We start from the raw sequence: 17,986 nt of genomic DNA, 5'->3' as shown, positions 1-17,986 counted from the left end.
AGTTCTATTTTATCACAAGGCAAAATAATAAACAGTTATGCCCAGTGCCCTCCAGATCAACAATTACTGCAGCATTATCTTCCTCACTTAATCTTAATTTAGCAGAAATCAAACCATTTAAAATCCAACTGGTATATGCATCCATTCACTTCTCCTCCAATCAAAACTGAATGGACCTGTCAACAGAGAAGCACACTTACAAGTGTGAAACCATTTGACCATGTTATATTTTAATTTGCAGAGACAAAAAAGACAAGCAATTTATTTACATAAAACTGTACAAAAGCAAATTAAATTATGTAAAGTATTTCATAAATAGTTGGACGAGTGTTTAATACATTTCGCCATGTTTAGCATAGTTGCGTGCATAGTGATTCATAAGAAACGATGATAAATTGTCCTCTGCTTCACTATCAACATCCAAGTAGCAGAACAATAGTCAATGATCAACATTACAAACAGATCGTACCACACTGAATGCAAGTGCTTTAAAATGTAGGAAAATTGTCTGAAAGTAAACCCTAGGTAGCTGAAAAAATGATGCCTTCCTCCAGATGTTATATCTACCTCTGCCAGGTCACAACTAACAACTTTACAATATTTATGATCATCTTCACTGTTTTGTTTTGCTTTTCCCCCTTAAGAACTCGTCTTATATTTACTGCTGATACAATATACCTAAAACTGTTGAGGTCTTCGTGTTTCTCATGTCTGTTTTAGGATAGCTGTTTGATTCTTGGCAGTTTCTTCTGGTGTCTCTGTTTTATTTTCCTATAAGACAGCTTCCTAGGGTAACCTTTCAGCCAGACATCTTCAGTACCATCTTAGTTTTTCTTCCCATAAAAATAGTGCCTCTCTTGTTTTCTGAAACACAGGCAGCAGGCCAGTCAGAAACCATAATGATATCTGGAGGTTCAGAATGAACCTCAGAGGTTCAGATTTTAGACTGAAGCTAAAGATGTTTTAATACACATAAATTGATATAGTTACTCAATTTATAAATGTGTCCTAATGTATAATGCATGCAAAGTTCACTTGACCTTCTTGGGTACAGAAAAGAAATATGGTTTATATAGTGCACAACCAAAATGAAACAGCAGCTAAAAGAAAAATAACAACAAAAGAAGAAAGAATATAAATGGTAAATCAGTATTTTACTTGCAAAATGGACTGATTTCATCCCTGATAATCTCTTTCTGTATTACTATTACAATAAACGCATTAGCCTTCTAGACCAAATTAAGCAGCCCATATAAATTTTGTTTTATGAATGAATGATATTTAAGACTGGTCCACTATCTGAGTTTGTCAGAAGGCAAATTTTTAATATATTATTTATTATTTTCAGAAAATAAGCATGGATAAATATATAGGATCAAAAAAGTTGGGAATAGCCCATTTCCCCTCATTGTCCAAACCCAACAACCGTTTTTTTACCATAACAACAGGTATAAAAGGCACAGTTGCTTATTTTGCATTCACTCATTTATTATTTTTTTGTTTCTTTTTATAGATTTTTTTCAAAAGCACTCTATATATGGAGTGGCACCAGATTTAACCTATTCAAAATAAAAGTCATACAAACACAAAATAGATTTCTGTGTCATGCCAGCTCATTATAATAATAAACATGTTATGATAGCTAATTCTACTAGAATTACTGCGAATACTTACAGTACACTGAATTTTATTCTTTCACACCCATTTTAGTTCTAAAGAGGCTCACGAGTTAAATGATGATGACATGGCTATCTTGTATGTGGTGCAAATGTCATTGGGGAATGTGGATCCAATTAATCCAAAGGTCCCATATGACCCGTATTAGCTTTATAGACAACAGAAGGGTTTTAAGATAGAGTGAAATGAGCTATCTAATGTTTCAAGTGTATCATGAAAGGGAAAAAATGCATTAAAAAAAGTCTGTTGCACACCTGTGTTATGCAATTGAATATTTCCTTTGTAACGTGCAAGAAAAAATATGTATACATTTCATAAGTATCTTTAGAAGTATTTTGTCTTAATAGGTACTTACAGATTATACAAGGCAGAACTGCTTTAATGCAGTTTCCTAACAAAGTACTAGAATTGCATCTTTCCATAATGTAAATAATAATCAACCATAAACATTTTCAGTTATTGATATTTTAGTCCAATGATTTTTTCTTCAATTACATATCTTCTTTCATCCTATTATACATAAACTAACATCAAAATGAAAACTCCATTTAAGAAAGAGCATAAGGAAATGACCCCAAAGAGTACCCCACCAAACAGAGAAGTGATTTTCAAAGATAAACATTTTGATGATCTATAGTGAATTAACAACCTGTATACCAGGTTGCTTTACTTTGTAGTCTAAGAAATACTGCAAAGCATGAAACTACCCAGAGCTACATTGTTTCTAGTTTGCTAAAGAGCCATCAAGGCTATACCTTAACTAGGTTACAAACATTCAGTAACCGGAATGTTTGCTCTCTTCACCTGTTATCCCCTAGCCTGTCCCTGGATTGTCACTTTTTCTGAATGCCCCAGCTTAGTTTCCCATTGTATTAAATTCTCTGGAGAGGAAGTGACCTTAGAATCTGCATATTCTGTTTCTTTATATTACATTGAAGGAAAAAAAAAAGACTGCATATTTTTGAACTTTGAGATGTATATACCATGAGACATGTCACTGCCCAGAACTCATTTCTTTCATGTTCAGTCTGGATTAGTTAAAGAGATATGTTAAACAATGCTCAAAATCACATTAGTGACAAAGTCAACTAGGGGTGTCACCTTGTTTCAAACTTGTGAGTCTCGAGATAGTGCTATATTGCACAGAATGCAAAATTAATGCACTTTTTTTACTCGAAAGTGGACACTGAACATGTGAAAAAATGCAGTTGGCTATTTCAAATGTGGATGAGACCAGTAAGTACAACCTGATTCTCAAATGATGATAGGAAACTTAACTAAGACTGTTATGCCAATGTATCTTTCTCTTCCTACCTACCCATAAATATGATATTAAAAAGTAGAATCTTCCCTGATAATATTTTCAAAACTAAACTTTAACCTCAACTAATTGCCTATTATAGTATCAAACATATGTCTCATTGGCTTTTCCGTTTCTGAACTTTCAAAGAAAATTCATGCTTTCTGGGTACAGAGAAAATGTAAGATAAACTGGCTTTTGAGGGTTTCCTCTGTGTGCCTGGGTTCAGTGACTTCTGTTGCTTAATGGATTTCCACATCAAGACCAAATCTACTCCACAATTTCCCTGATCTGCCTTATGATCTTTGGCCTTTTAATGATACAATTGTTCCTGTTAGTTGATAATAGTGGTGCCGTTCCAAAAACATATATAGTTTTTAAAAGTTATAATTAGTGTAATTCATGTGATCAAAGTAGCATGTATACTAAGAATATTCAGTAAATGTATGGAACTGACGTTGATGCTCCCAACTTGAGAAAAACAACCTATGCCAATTTGGGACTGCTGTCTCTGACTGGGTATTGTTTATTTTTTCAGGCTTTGTTAGAATGTTAAAGCTGTGATCGTCTCCTAAACGCTTCTTCTGGAGTTCTCCTCTATAAGAACTGTACCATTAGAGGGACTCTATCATGTTTGAAGGATTGCCTTCCATGGTTACTCATCATATTCGGATCATATGTCTGAAATACATTTCACCTGATCTGCTTTTTCTGATCAACCGGATGACATTCAAACTGAATCAAAGTGACTAAAATCATGTTTCAGCTTAGGGATAATGAGAGTGTGTATGTTCTGCTAATCAGGCTTGTTACCATGAAAGAAACTTGCAACCATCTTTTTTTGTTTGCTTGTTTTTCTGGTTTTTGGAGTGGGGTGGGGAAGAGAGAAAGAGGGTTTGGGGAATCAGTGAGGGGGTTAGACATGCAAGTAACAAGGATGGTTTCTACATTGTACATTTCAATCAGGCTGAACAGTGTCACTCACTAAAGGCCTGATCTGGAGGCAGAAGTGGCAGGCAAAGCTTTGTCTCTTTGGTAGCCCCCTCTTTTTGATTACAAGGTTTCATTTTGTAAGGTTTTCACCCCTTATTCTCCTTCTCATACATGAAAAGAACTTTGCTGTTGCTTCTGTATAGCCTACAGGTAAACTTCTCTTCTAGTGAGAGTATTGACAGGAGATGGCTTGTATTCCCCCGTTTTTGTAAGGGGAATATCCTCAGTGTTGGCATCCTCATTTTTGCTGAAACTAGCCGCACTGAAGGTCTCATAGGATGAGGTCAACTTTTTGTTCAGGAGGTTTCTGTTGCGGTCGCCCATGATGGCGGCCTCACCATTAGCCAGCTTTTCCTGGCTTCCTCGTTCATCAACAGGCATGAAAGTGGAGAGTTTGGGCTGGCTCTTCTTCCTCTCTGGAGAAGTGCGGACAGGCATCCAGCACGAGTCGGAATGGCCGTACTCATCACACTCACGGGTACACTTCCCAGTCAGGGCTACATCTGGAAGAGGTCTTGAATCTGAAATTTAAGGAGAAGGAGCCTTTAAATCAGGTCATTTCTCAACAGCCTTTTCCGACCTATATGAAACTGGATGGGGGGGAGGGGTAGTTATGTATAATATTATATTACATATAAATTTCCCTTACCACATTCCCTTTTTCAACACTCTGCAGTTCATTATTCCAAAGAACTGTTTTTATTTCATATCCATTAAAAATAAGGTTTTGCAAAAACTTCAAATATTATAGAAAGAGAGTAGAGGACAAACGGATAAATTTAAGCGTGTGTTGAACAGACAACAGGTATATGAATTTGTTACAGGACAGGTACGTGTGCATATTCTCATACAGAAATAAAGTATGCAAGTATATTTGTATGGGAGTAAATTTTTCCATAGTCATAACTTATTAAATCCAAAAATATAATTTTCTGTATTTATAAATTATCCCAGAAAGCATGTACTTTTGCCAATTGAATTGCTTTGCTTCCTGTTTATACATTATTCATAGAATGCAAATATGCAAAACCTTATATTTAAAATATATTATAAAACATCAGGGTGACTCAGAAGTAGAACCTAAATTGACAGTACCTTGTGTGGTTAAAAAGTAAAAAAAAAAAACCAAGTACCAGTGGGTTCAAGTGTGAGCATACTAGTAGAATCAGCACTTACCCAACCCGGGCCCACACCCCACCTCTCCTCCCACCTTGTTAATGACCTTGTTAATGTGCTGTAGGATAGTCCCTTGAGTGTTCACATAGAAATATACCTGTCAGTGTGTTTGCTGAATGGAAATACTACGTGAAATGCAATGTACTGGGTAAATTGAATCAAACTCCTACTAAAGTTTTGATGAAATGACACATATTCCTAATTAAAGATTGTTGCCTAATGCCATGGGAAATATCTTCTATTTCTATAAAGCTGTTATATCATTACATATGTCTGTCTTTGGAGAATTGTTATATATTTTCTTACTATTACAAATACTTTTTAACAGATTTGTTTTTGTTTGAGAAAGAGAGTGAGAGAGAGAAAAACCTGCTTCACCTCAACAGATTCTAAGAAAACAACCTCTAGGGTTTTATTTAATATATTTGATAGTTTCTTTTACAGCCAAACAAAAGAACATAATATGACTGTGCTCCAATGTATATTGTTCAGTATCATTTTATTACAAGGCTTGGGACTTAAAAGACTGACAAATTTTAACCTCTGAAAATATATTCACAACAAAGGAAATCCGTGACATTTGCATATGCATCCTGGGTAGACTGGTTTAAAATAAAAGAGGGGGTTATTTAACTTATTCCCAATATATTTAAACCTACTGCTTTTGTCTCCACACATCAATTCCTGTAGTATAAAATGATATTCTCATTTGGTTATCATTGGTATTAGGTTATTTTACAAGTTTCACATCATTGAAACTCCTAAATCAAGTCAGTCCAATATTGCATGCCATTTTTTTCACTTTAGTAATGGGTGACTAACTGAAATATTGGTATTTGTCAGCTTAATGATTTTTGAACCACTGTGACCTGAGATTTTTATGCTATGGGCTCAGAGTTCAGCAAGAAAATGCCATTGTTCTTCACAGGAAATTCAGAATTGCTTTTTTCTTTTCCAAAGGCAAAATGCAAAGATAATTATTTATTGCAGTTGCAAATGCTGCTCTTTGATTTTAAGTGGACAGTTCCTATTAATTTTATCATCAAAAGAAAAAGCACAGTCCTATTTTTGTGTATGTGCTAAACTCCCTCTGTGTCTCTCAAACACAAATTTCATATGCAGTTAAAAAAAATCAACATTTTGACAAATTTTTTGAATGGTTTTTGTAATCCGGTTAGTTTAAATGAGCAAACTGAGTTATTTGGAATATTTCCTGTCTTGGGATACTTTATTTGAAGCTGACCTAAATGCTTTGAATAGGGAAAAAATCTTATAAAAATGCAAAGTGTGAGATCAGATTTACTTTTTACTCTAAACATTCCTTTTCTTCTTCACTGCCTTAATGAGTTCAAGTTTTTCTTTTTCTCCTATGAGAGTGCTTACCAAGGACACAAGACAGTAATCAGAAATTTAGCTGTTGAAGTAGGAAAAGGTCTTCATAAATGTGTTTGTCATTCCCTGCAGAGATGATACAGAATTGTCTCTAAACATCTCTGCGTTTACTTAAGTATGACAATTTACTTGGACAATGACTTACACAGGTCGCTGCTTTTGGGGATTAATTTGTGTTTCCAGTCTGAAATTCATAGCACCTTGTGTATGAATTTGTTGGAGATGCACTTAGAGATAGCTCACAAAAATATCTTAACACTCTAACATGTCTTCCTACCTGTTATACTTAATTTGTGTGCCTTGAATTCCCTGTAGCTCATAAAAATTATATTCATTTAAATTAACTCAATTTCTAGTCAACTAGAAATTAGATGCTCTTCAGTTCATTCCCATCAGTCTTTACTTCATAGTCCGGTTTATTTACTGCTAAAACTGATTTCCTCTTTTTGCTTTTAAGGAAGGGTAGCTTATCTTCTGTGCCATAAGCCACATGTGGGCTGCCACATCTTTATCCCAGAAGGATGACTTTTAATAAGGATCTCCTGTCATTTCCAAAGTCAAACACTTGATTGGGGACCACAGTGGAAGTTTGACAAGCCTAATTGGCTGAGACATGTTGCAGTGTTTGTCATCAAATTTAGAAAATAATCAAGAAAGGCTATAAGAGATTCATCACAAGCAATCAAAACTTCTAATCTTGATGACTCAAACCCTCAAAAGAAATGCTGATGATTAACAAATGCAATTTATATTATGATGTAATTTATTAAGGGAAGGCATGAGTAGAATAGTATTTTTCCTGTATTTCCTTATTTTATTTATGCAAGTAGATATTATATATATTTTTAAAAGACAAGAGTTATATCGGGTCTTACAGAATTACTAAAACACACTTTTTTCCCTTTTCTTAAAAGATATACTCCTAAAATGTCCTCTTTTTGTGGGATTGTAGAGGCAGATCTTCCATAAATAGCAATCCTCCTTAGTCTTTCACTGAAGGAGATGTTTTCTTATATCTAAGAACATTATTGTACACTTCAGTTTAGCGCTCTTCCCTTTCATTTTGACCTGAGTGAAGATGGAAAATAGTTAACCATGACTCTTTTTACATGGTACTGATTACATTAATTAAAAAAAGCAAAATATTCTATATCGAAATATGGTATCCTCTATCAGCATTTTCCATAAGTGAGTTCCTTAGAGGTCCCCCCTTTACGTGCCCTTAATCATATTAAATCCTGACATGACTGAAAGTCGAACTGGTATTCATTAGGTCTTGTTGCTTTAGCATCATTTGCAGAGCTTTCCACTTTCAGCTAGCTATGCTGTTTACTAGAAACATTATATATAATAACTTTGGAAAGTTAAAATCTGTTCTTAGACATAAAGTTAATTATCCCCTCAAAAGTACAGAGTTTTCAGCTATCATAATATCAAACAATGTATAACACAAAAAAATTCCCTGAACTTCTTCCCTCTTACTTATCACCTCAACCCAACAGCAAGGAGGATGGAAGTAGTGAAGGGATCAGACTATGGGAGAGCTGAAGCCAAAGAGCAAGTGTTTTGACCTCCACTTTAGTGTTTCTCATAACACCATACTGCTCCTTCTTAAAATGTAACAGCAGAGTTATTTAGAGGTCAATTACTGCTACCCATAGCCATAAGAAAAAGTTACAGTCTCCTAAGAAAGAGGAAAAAAAAATCTGAGCAGCACAAGAAAGAGATGTCATGAAGACAAAAATTTTATAAATACTTTAAAAATAATTCAACTTTTTTAAAGACTATACATTTCCTAATGTGAAGGAAATTATAACTAATTTAAGAAATCAAGTTCTTTCACTACAAAGAAATGTACTTCATCTTACTAGGCAGGGCAGATGAATAGGTGGTGAGAAGATATTGCTATACAATGACCTCAGCAAGAAGTGACAGATAATATGTAGCATCATTAGAAATACAAAGGAAAGTCCAGATTTAAGGAGGCATTTAATGTTTCCAGAAGCTGTCCTATGCAATTCAGGAACTTTTAGAGGAATCAATATTACAGGAGAGCAGTGGAATTGTAAAGGCTTTTAGAGACAACTTTGTACCAGTAAAGATTTGGATAGACTCAGTTATCCATTTTGCCAGAATCCTAATCACCCACTCCTATTCCAGGCCCTTGTCTTGGGCTAAACACATAAAGATATTTCCATTTCCTAAAAGACAGACAGGCACATTTTCCTTTTTCCTTTTTTAAGGATTTATTTTTCTGTTCCATGTCTTGACTTCCTGTTATCTGAACTTCCTTTTCTAGAGACATACCTGATTCTGGTGGAATTTGGTGGACCATGCACAGGTTTTACAAAAAGATGAACAACAGCAAAAAAGGCAGATAAATTTTGTTATTTTCCAACTAATATTTTAATATTAACTTTATTTTATTTAATTCAAATGAAAGTATCATTTTTATTCCAATGATTCAATTAAGTACTTTATTTTAAAATAGCTGTCAGAAAATGATTTATTCTTGCATTATATAATAGATCTGGGAACAAATAACTACATAAACCTTTTATTGGAACATTATTATTATAGTCAGTGAAGTTTAGGAATGAGGTTATGAGATCAAAAAAGTGCATACTGAGTTAGACTTGGCTTTCTATATAAATGATCTGAAGATCAGGGCTTCCCAAGTAGCGTTAGTGGTAAAGAACCCATCTGCCAGTGCAGGGGACATAAGAGATGAGGATTCTATCCTTGGATCAGGAAGATTGCCCTGGAGGAGGGCATGGCAACCCACTCCAGTATTCTTGCCTGGAGAATCCCATGGACATAAAAGTCTGGGCGGCTACAGTCCATAAGGTAACAAATAGCCATGATGAAGCAACTTAGAATGTACACTCAACTAAAGATCTTTGCCTTTTGTCTGTTTGGGGCATAGAGGAAGGTTAGAAAGGTGAGCACGTTAAGAGATTATGGAGAAGGTAGAAATAATTGCCTCGGACAAGCAGTAGATGATCTTCTGAATATTCTGGAAGTTTCTGGAAGAAGGGGAAATGTATAGTTATGCAAGTGTCACCCAGATCTACTACTCAGTTCAGTTCAGTTCAGTTCAGTCGCTCAGTCATGTCCGACTCTTTGAGACCCCATGAATTGCAGTACACCATGCCTCCCTATCAGGCCTCCTTGTCCATCACCAACTCCCAGAGTTCACTCAGACTCACGTCCATCGAGTCAGTGATGGCCATCCAGCCATTTCATCCTATGTCGTCCCCTTCTCCTCCTGCCCCCAATCCCTCCAAGCATCGGAGTCTTTTCCAATGAGTCAACTCTTTGCATGAGGTGGCCAAAGTACAGGAGTTTCAGCTTTAGCATCATTCCTTCCAAAGAACACCCAAGACTGACCTCCTTTAGAATGGACTGGTTGGATCTCCTTGCAGTCCAAGGGACTCTCAAGAGTCTTCTCCAGCACCACAGTTCAAAGGCATCAATTCTTTGGCACTGAGCTTTCTTCACAGTCCAACTCTCACATCCATACATGACCACTGGAAAAACCATAGCCTTGACTAGATGGACCTTTGTTGGCAAAGTAATGTCTCTGCTTTTCAATATGCTATCTAGGTTGGTCATAACCTTTCTTCCAAGGAGTAAGTGTCTTTTAATTTCATGGCTGCAGTCACCATCTGCAGTGATTTTGGAGCCCAAAAAAATAAACTCTGACACTGTTTCCACTGTTTCCCCATCTATTTCCCATGAAGTGATGGGACCAGATGCCATGATCTTCGTTTTCTGAATGTTGAGCTTTAAGCCAACTTTTTCACTCTCCTCTTTCACTTTCATCAGGAGGCTTTGGAGTTCCTCTTCACTTTCTGCCATAAGGATGGTGTCATCTGCATATCTGAGGTTATTGATATTTCTCCCGGCAATCTTGATTCCAGCTTGTGCTTCTTCCAGCCCAGCGTTTCTCATGATATACTCTGCATAGAAGTTAAATAAGCAGGGTGACAATATACAGCCTTGATGAACTCCTTTTCCTATTTGGAACCAGTCTGTTATTCTAACTGTTGCTTCCTGACCTGCATACAGATTTCTCAAGAGGCAGGTCAGGTGGTCTGGTATTCCCATCTCTTGAAGAGTTTATTGTGATTAACACAGTCAAAGGCTTTGGCATAATCAATAAAGCAGAAATAGATGTTTTTCTGGAACTCTCTTGCTTTTTTGATGATCCAGCAGATGTTGGCAATTTGATCTCTAGTTCCTCTGCCTTTTCTAAAACCAGCTTGAACATCGGGAAGTTCACGGTTCACATATTGCTGAAGCCTGGCTTGGAGAATTTTGAGCATTACTTTACTAGCATGTGAGATGAGTGCAACTGTGTGGTAGTTTGAGCATTCTTTGGCATTGCCTTTCTTTGGGATTGGAATGAAAACTGACCTTTTCCAGTCCTGTGGCCACTGCTGAGTTTTCCACATTTGCTGGCATATTGAGTGCAGCACTTTCACAGCATCATCTTTCAGGATTTGAAAGAGCTCAACTGGAATTCCATCATGTCCACTAGCTTTGTTCGTAGTGATGCTTTCTAAGGCCCACTTGACTTCACATTCCAGGATGTCTGGCTCTAGGTCAGTGATCACACCATTGTGATTATCTGGGTCGTGACGATCTTTTTTGTACAGTTCTTCTGTGTATTCTTGCCACCTCTTTTTAATATCTTCTGCTTCTGTTAGGTCCATACCATTTCTGTCCCTTATCGAGCCCATCTTTGCATGAAATGTTCCCTTGGTATCTCTAATTTTCTTGAAGAGATCACTAGTCTTTCCCATTCTGTTGTTTTCCTCTATTTTTTGCCTTGGTCGCTGAGGAAGGCTTTCTTATCTCTTCTTGCTATTCTTTGGAACTCTGCATTCAGATGCTTGCTGCTGCTGCTGCTAAGTCACTTCAGTCGTGTCCTACTCTGTGCGACCCCATAGATGGCGGCCCACCAGGCTCCCCCGTCCCTGGGATTCTCCAGGCAAGAACAATGGAGTGGGTTGCCATTTCCTTCTCCAATGCATGAAAGGGAAAAGTGAAAGTGAAGTCGCTCAGTCAAGTCCGACTCTTCGCGACCCCACGGTCTGCAGCCTACCAGGCTCCTCCGTCCATGGGATTTTCCAGGCAAGAGTACTGGAGTGGGGTGCCATTGCCTTTTTCCTTTTATCCCTTGTTTTTCACTTCTCTTCTTTTCACAGCTATTTGTAAAGCCTCCTCAGACAGCCCTTTTGCTTTTTTGCATTTCTCTTCCATGGGGATGGTCTTGATCCCTGTCTCCTGTACAGTGTCATGAACCTCCATCCATACTTATTCAGGCACTCTATCTACCAGATATAGTCCCTTAAATCTATCTCTCACTTCCACTGTATAATCATCAGGAATTTGATTTAGGTCATACCTGAATGGTCTAGTGGTTTTCCCTACTTTCTTCAATTTAAGTCTGAATTTGGCAATAAGGAGTTCATGGTCTGAGCCACAGTCAGCTCCTGGTCTTGTTTTTGCTGACTTTATAGAGCTTCTCCATCTTTGGCTGCAAAGAATATAATCAATCTGATTTCGGTGTTGACCATCTGGTGATGTCCATGTATAGAGTCTTCTCTTGTGTTGTTGGAAGAGGGTGTTTGTTATGACCAGTGCATTTTCTTGGCACAACTCTATTAGTCTTTGCCCTGCTTCATTCCGTATTCCAAGGCCAAATTTGCCTGTTACTCCAGGTGTTTCTTGACTTCCTATTTTTGCATTCCAGTCCCCTATAATGAAAAGGACATCTTTTTTGGGTGTTAGTTCTAAAAGGTCTTATAGGTCTTCATAGAACCGTTCAACTTCAGCTTCTTCAGCATTACTGGTTGGGGCATAGACTTGGATTATTTTGATATTGAATGGTTTGTCTTGGACTGAACAGAGACCATTCTGTCATTTTTGAGATTGCATCCAAGTACTGCATTTCGGACTCTTTTGTTAACCATGATTGCTATTCCATTTCTTCTAAGGGATTCCTGTCTGCAGTAGTAGATATAATAGTCATCTGAGTTAAATTCACCCATTGCAGTCCATTTTAGTTTGCTGATTCCGAGAATGTTGATGTTCACTCTTGCCATCTCTTGTTTGACCACTTCCAATTTGCCTTGATTCATGGACTTGACATTCCAGGTTTCTATGCAATATTGCTCTTTATAGCATCGGACCTTGCTTCTATCACCAGTCACATCCACAACTGGGTATCGTTTTTGCTTTGGCTCCATCCCTTCATTTTTTCTGGAGTTATTTCTCCTCTGATCTCCAGTAGCATATTGGGCACCTACTCACCTGGGGAGTTCCTCTTCAGTATCCTATCATTGCCTTTTCATAGTGTTCATGAACTCTATGAACAGTATGAACAGTATGATCTAGTACTAGGTGGTTAAAATTTCTATGCTGTGTTATAATTTATCATGAAATCACTTGATTCTATTGAATTATAAGAAGAGATAAGTGTCATCTATCCAACCAGCCCTTACTTCAGTCTCATCTATATCTTTCTTGAGTGCTTCTTTCAAGGGACAATGGAACTTGTGAAAAAAACAGGAGGCTGTTTTGAGTGTCATTCTGGGTCTATCATGTGTAAGCTGTGTGACTTTGGATATAATTTCTCTGAGGCTCAAGTTCCTCATTTGTGAAGTAATAATATCTACTCCACCATTTTTATGGGGATAAATGAATGAATGTATATTAAGTTTATAATATGGTGTCTGATGCTGTATATATTTTAGGTAAATAGTAGGTCACAGCCCCTGGAGAGATGTAAAAACATAGTTTTTTTTTTTTTTTCTCTTTCTCTCTCTCTGCAGTCTTCCCTGAATGAAATGGGTATTAAGGAAATAGGCACCACAATGAGGATCCCTGAATTCAAATCCTAACTTTGTCACTTAGTACATATGTAACTTTAAACAAGTTACTTGGTTCATGTAAATTTCCTAATCTTTATAAAAGACATAAGAATGAATTAACAGGATAATTATGAAGATTAAATGTATTAACACGGGTAAACTTTATTATAAGAATTCATGACATACAATGGGCCCTCAAAAAATTACATATTTCAAGTGCACAATTCCTTATCCACAATTCAGTTCTCAAAATAGCTTTGAAAACCAAAAGCTTTTATTCCCCATATATTTACAATAAACCTGATTTTCAATACAATGTTATTTTTCATCTTTATTTATCTCACATAGTGTGAATATGTGTTTTGAAGGAGAAATAGTGTTTAATTAAAGGCACTATCTCAGACTCTTAGATCTTCAAAATAATAGGAAAGTGAAAGTTTGTTCAGTTATGTCCAACATTTTGGACCCCATGGATTGTAGCCTTCCAGGCTCCTCTGTCCATGGAATTCTCCAGGCAAGAATATTTGAGTGGGTTGCCATGCCCTCCTCCAGGGGATCTTCCCAACCTAGGGATTGAACCAAGGTGTCCTGCATTGCAGGTGGATTTTTTACCAGCTGCATTACCAGGGAAGCCCCCCAAATAATATAGATGCATGATATTACCTTTTCTAGTATATAAATGATTCTTATTTTTAAGATATGTTTGTTCTCAAGGGTTTCAGATAACTTACTGTGGATCTAGTAGCAATCATCAGTCAAAAGGACATGTATTTGGAGTTATTTTTTCAGTAGGACTCATGGATTTATGCCAATAGAGTCTGCAGTATACCGGAACTACCACCCACTGAGGAAAGTACACTGGTGACAGGTTACTCCATATCAGATATTCCCCTTAACACTTCTTTATTAAGACTTGGCTGTAGATTTATTCAGGGTATGTCATAGTTGCTCAAAACTGAACAGCAAATTCTCTGTTAGTTGCAGTTATCTTTACAACATAAACAGATCAACCCCACAATTGCTCATTTTCATTTGAAAGAGACTTGCCTCTGAGATACTGGGTTGCTATTTTGCTTTGCCTGCGTGGACCACAACATAAAAAAGAGAGAGTGAGTTCCATGATAACATTTTAACATGTTAAAAATTAGTAATAAGCTAACCTCAGACTAAGAGTTTGAAAATCTAGAAAAGACAACAAAAAGCAGGGAAAATACTTCACCTTCAATGCACCTTTCAGAGATCAAAATTTATGAAACGAAAGCATTCAAGTTTTGTGGATTTTATGATGTATGTATATGCTTGTTTTAAGTCACAAAATAAGGCCAGACAAGCCTCTCATCTTCCTATGCACAGCCCTTTGGAGTGTGATATCACTACTACTGTCAGGATGCTGTTTCTGCAGCCCTTGAAGCTGAGCTAGCTTTGACGACTAGAGAGACACTGCACAATTTCCAGGACAGGTCTCAAGAGTCCTTACAGCTTCTGCTTTTGACCTTGGAAGACTGTCATCTCCATCCTGACAGAAAGCATGATCTAGCCTTTTTGAAGATGAAAGACTTTTTGAGAGAGAGAGAGAGAGAGAGAGAGAGAGAAACAGCTATTTCAGTTGGTCCAGCAGAGCCTACCCCCAGCCAACCCCCTAGACGATGGTAGCCTCATCAGTGATCCAGACAAAACTTGCAGAAGAATCAATAGTCAAACCACAGAAATATGGAATGCAATCACTGTTGTTTGAAGCTCCTAATTTATGTTTGTTTTTGTTTGTTTAGAGGGTGAGGAGAATTCCTTGATGCGACAACAGATCTCTGAGGTCATGATCATGGATATACTGTATTATCTGTGATTAAAAAAAAGAAAAACAGCCTGAGATATAGAAACAATATGTTCTACTTTTGTGTTTTCTGATCATGAGCAAAAAACTGACCAATATTATAGAAAGAATAAACATTTTCAAGGATGTAAGTACATTTAATTTGAAGTTCAAACAAAGGGCTCCCATAAAAATCTGGAAATTTTGGTCCTGTGATTATAGGATTTTACTGGATTTTTCACCTAAGAGTGCTCTAGTTCAGGCTGGCATGCCAAGACAATATTAAAATGTTTAAACAAGTTTGAAAGCATCAGCAACTTTTCTCTGGACCTTAGGCTAAACTCAGTTAAATGGCAATTGCATGTATCTCAAGAAGCATTTACTGCCCTAAGGCTTAGACCAATGTCATTCTGAATGTGGTATTATCATATACAGTGGAGACTGCAGGCCAGATTTCAAGCAGTCCTGCTGAATCAACTCAAACATGATTCTGCTGGTTGGCACATGAAAACTGCACTACAGCAGAAAAATGTATGGTGACTGCTGGAGAGTGATCTATTTACGCACTTCAAAGATGGGGCTTCACTTCGATTTTCACTCTTCACAAATGCAAAATTTGAGGTGAGGTAGTGGAGGTTAAGGGAATATTGAGGGAAGAGAGTGAAAGGAAAAGAAGGAAGTGCTGGAAAATGCGGAGATGCTCTAATATTAATTAGAAGAGTTTATAAAACCCAAAAAAGATTGAGGATATTTATTACACAAGTTAACAATTGATTATCCCACTGAAAAAAGATGGAATTCTGGTTGTTCAGGCCATTCATGTTTGCTTTTCCACTGCATCAATCAAAGTTTTCATGATTTTTTTTCTAGTCTCTTGGGTTTCTTTAAGTTAGAAATTATTTGCTTTGGGTGTCACAGTCTAGTAATCTAATGAAAAGTAGAAACATTGCCTCCCTCCATAAACTCAGATATGTGCCCCTAAAATTTGCATAAAAATTTGAGTGGAGTTCAAGATACCAGTTAGGGCTGCAGCATCTTTATGGATGAAATTTTTACATTTATACTTTTTTCCTTTGAGTTTAAATCAATGATTAATAAATATTTAACAAATAATAATCTATCCTTGAAATTTAGATATTTTACATGTGGTAAATAAATTGGCCTTCAGTGACAGGAAGATTTAAAACAAACAAATAAAAAAAAACAAATTCTGCAACACATGTATAGAAGTGAGGAAAACAATTTAGGTTTGGTTATGTTAATATTGCAGGTAAGTCATTTAAATGCCTCTATCTAAAACCCCCCAATAATTTATAAAGCTTTGTGTTGACAGCAGATTAATACTTGTGGGTAGATTTTACTGGTTGCTGATCAAGTTGCTGATCAACTTGAAATGTATTTTCTTTGCTAGACCCTACATCCAATATTTGTACGAGTGTCTTGAATCGTGAGCAGCTGGATCTTCACTCACCATGAGAAGGGAGATGAATTAATGAATTCTTGTCATGCAGGAATTATATACAAAACAATAATGATCCAGATGAGTTTTTTAATTAATAAAATGTGTTAGCCACTGCACAGTAGTTTTATGGTAAAGTGAAAAGTGGGTACTTCTAAAAGAATTGAAAGTATCTATTTAGAATCACTTTCCAGTAATGACCTTAAATCTTTAATGTCTTCAATATTGATTATAAAATTGTAAAATATATATCCTACAATAAATGTTAACTTTTGGAATGGATATTTAATCTAAAAATAATATATAAAGTTTCTATTAACTATAAGAATATTATACTTAGATGGTAGTCTTAAAGGCAGTGCCCATTTTATCTTTACTTCTCCATTTAACATATGATATCAATATTTCATTTTTTATAGCTGAGTAATATTCCATTGTATATATGTGACAGAAGTCACAATATCTGTTCATTTTCTCCTTCAGTGTAGTGATCCTGTGAAACTATATAATTATTGTAATAATATGACCATTTAAAAAATACATTCTCAAGTTATTTGCATGGAATTACCTATCAAAAGGTATCATAATCATACAGTGGCTTATCTATTGAAAACACTCCTGCAATAAGAAGTTGAGTAGTAACAGAATTCCATTAGTTATTGTGATTGAGGAGAAAGACAAAGAGTTCCTCCTTTGTGTTCTTTGCTGAGGAAGGTTTCACAAAAGTCTTGAGTTCAGAAGTACTTTTGAGAGGTGAGGTTCTGAAAGCTTTTAATAGGAGCTGAAACACCATTTATGAGGAGAGTTTTAAAACTATTAGAATGCTGGCTCCTTACTCTCATCGATAAGTTTATCAATTAAAACTAAAATTGGCCATCCCATTTAGGACCAAAAGAGTGTTGAAGAGCTTGAGAGCTTAGAGCAGGTAAATCAAAGGGAAAAAAAAGGAAATGATTTCTGATGACTGGCAAACAGGACTCAGTGAGCAGCTCAAGTGGGGGAAATCAATGAAGCAACACTGGATCAGTTTGCTTCATTGATTTTTGCTGCTCATTGAAATGTTTTTCTTTATTTACTTCCGATTTCTTCAGAGAGTGGCGAAGCCTCACTGCTGATCCTCCCTTGGAGCCTGTGATGGGAGGATGAGCAAGCTTTGGAGATCCTCTCATGCTTGCATTATACCTTTTCATACCACATGAATTCAGAATCACTTCTAACGCCCCCTGTGATGCTGCAAATGCCATCCTGCACCCACAACCTTACTATGGTAGGCAGAAAGATGCTTCCCTCCCAAAACA

General features: G+C 36.5%; 1 protein-coding gene across 7 annotated transcripts in view; it reads right to left on the bottom strand.

Moving 5' to 3' along the window:
* Positions 1–207: 207 nt before the first annotated feature.
* Positions 208–17,986, bottom strand: part of PCDH7 (protocadherin 7) — a 475,601-nt gene continuing 457,822 nt past the window's right edge. For 4 of the 7 annotated variants that reach the window (XM_027544224.1, XM_027544222.1, XM_027544223.1 and 1 more), the window contains one exon: positions 208–4,491. In XM_027544224.1, coding sequence (XP_027400025.1) covers positions 4,115–4,491 — 377 coding nt within the window. In that variant the 3' untranslated portion in view covers positions 208–4,114. The remainder of the gene's footprint in view (positions 4,492–17,986) is intronic. The other 3 variants (XM_027544226.1, XM_027544227.1, XM_027544230.1) reach the window with 2 other exon arrangements.

The sequence above is a fragment of the Bos indicus x Bos taurus genome, chromosome 6 (genome assembly GCF_003369695.1).
Source record: "Bos indicus x Bos taurus breed Angus x Brahman F1 hybrid chromosome 6, Bos_hybrid_MaternalHap_v2.0, whole genome shotgun sequence".
Classification (NCBI taxonomy): Eukaryota; Metazoa; Chordata; class Mammalia; order Artiodactyla; family Bovidae; genus Bos; species Bos indicus x Bos taurus.
This window is presented reverse-complemented; position numbering and strand designations above follow the sequence as displayed.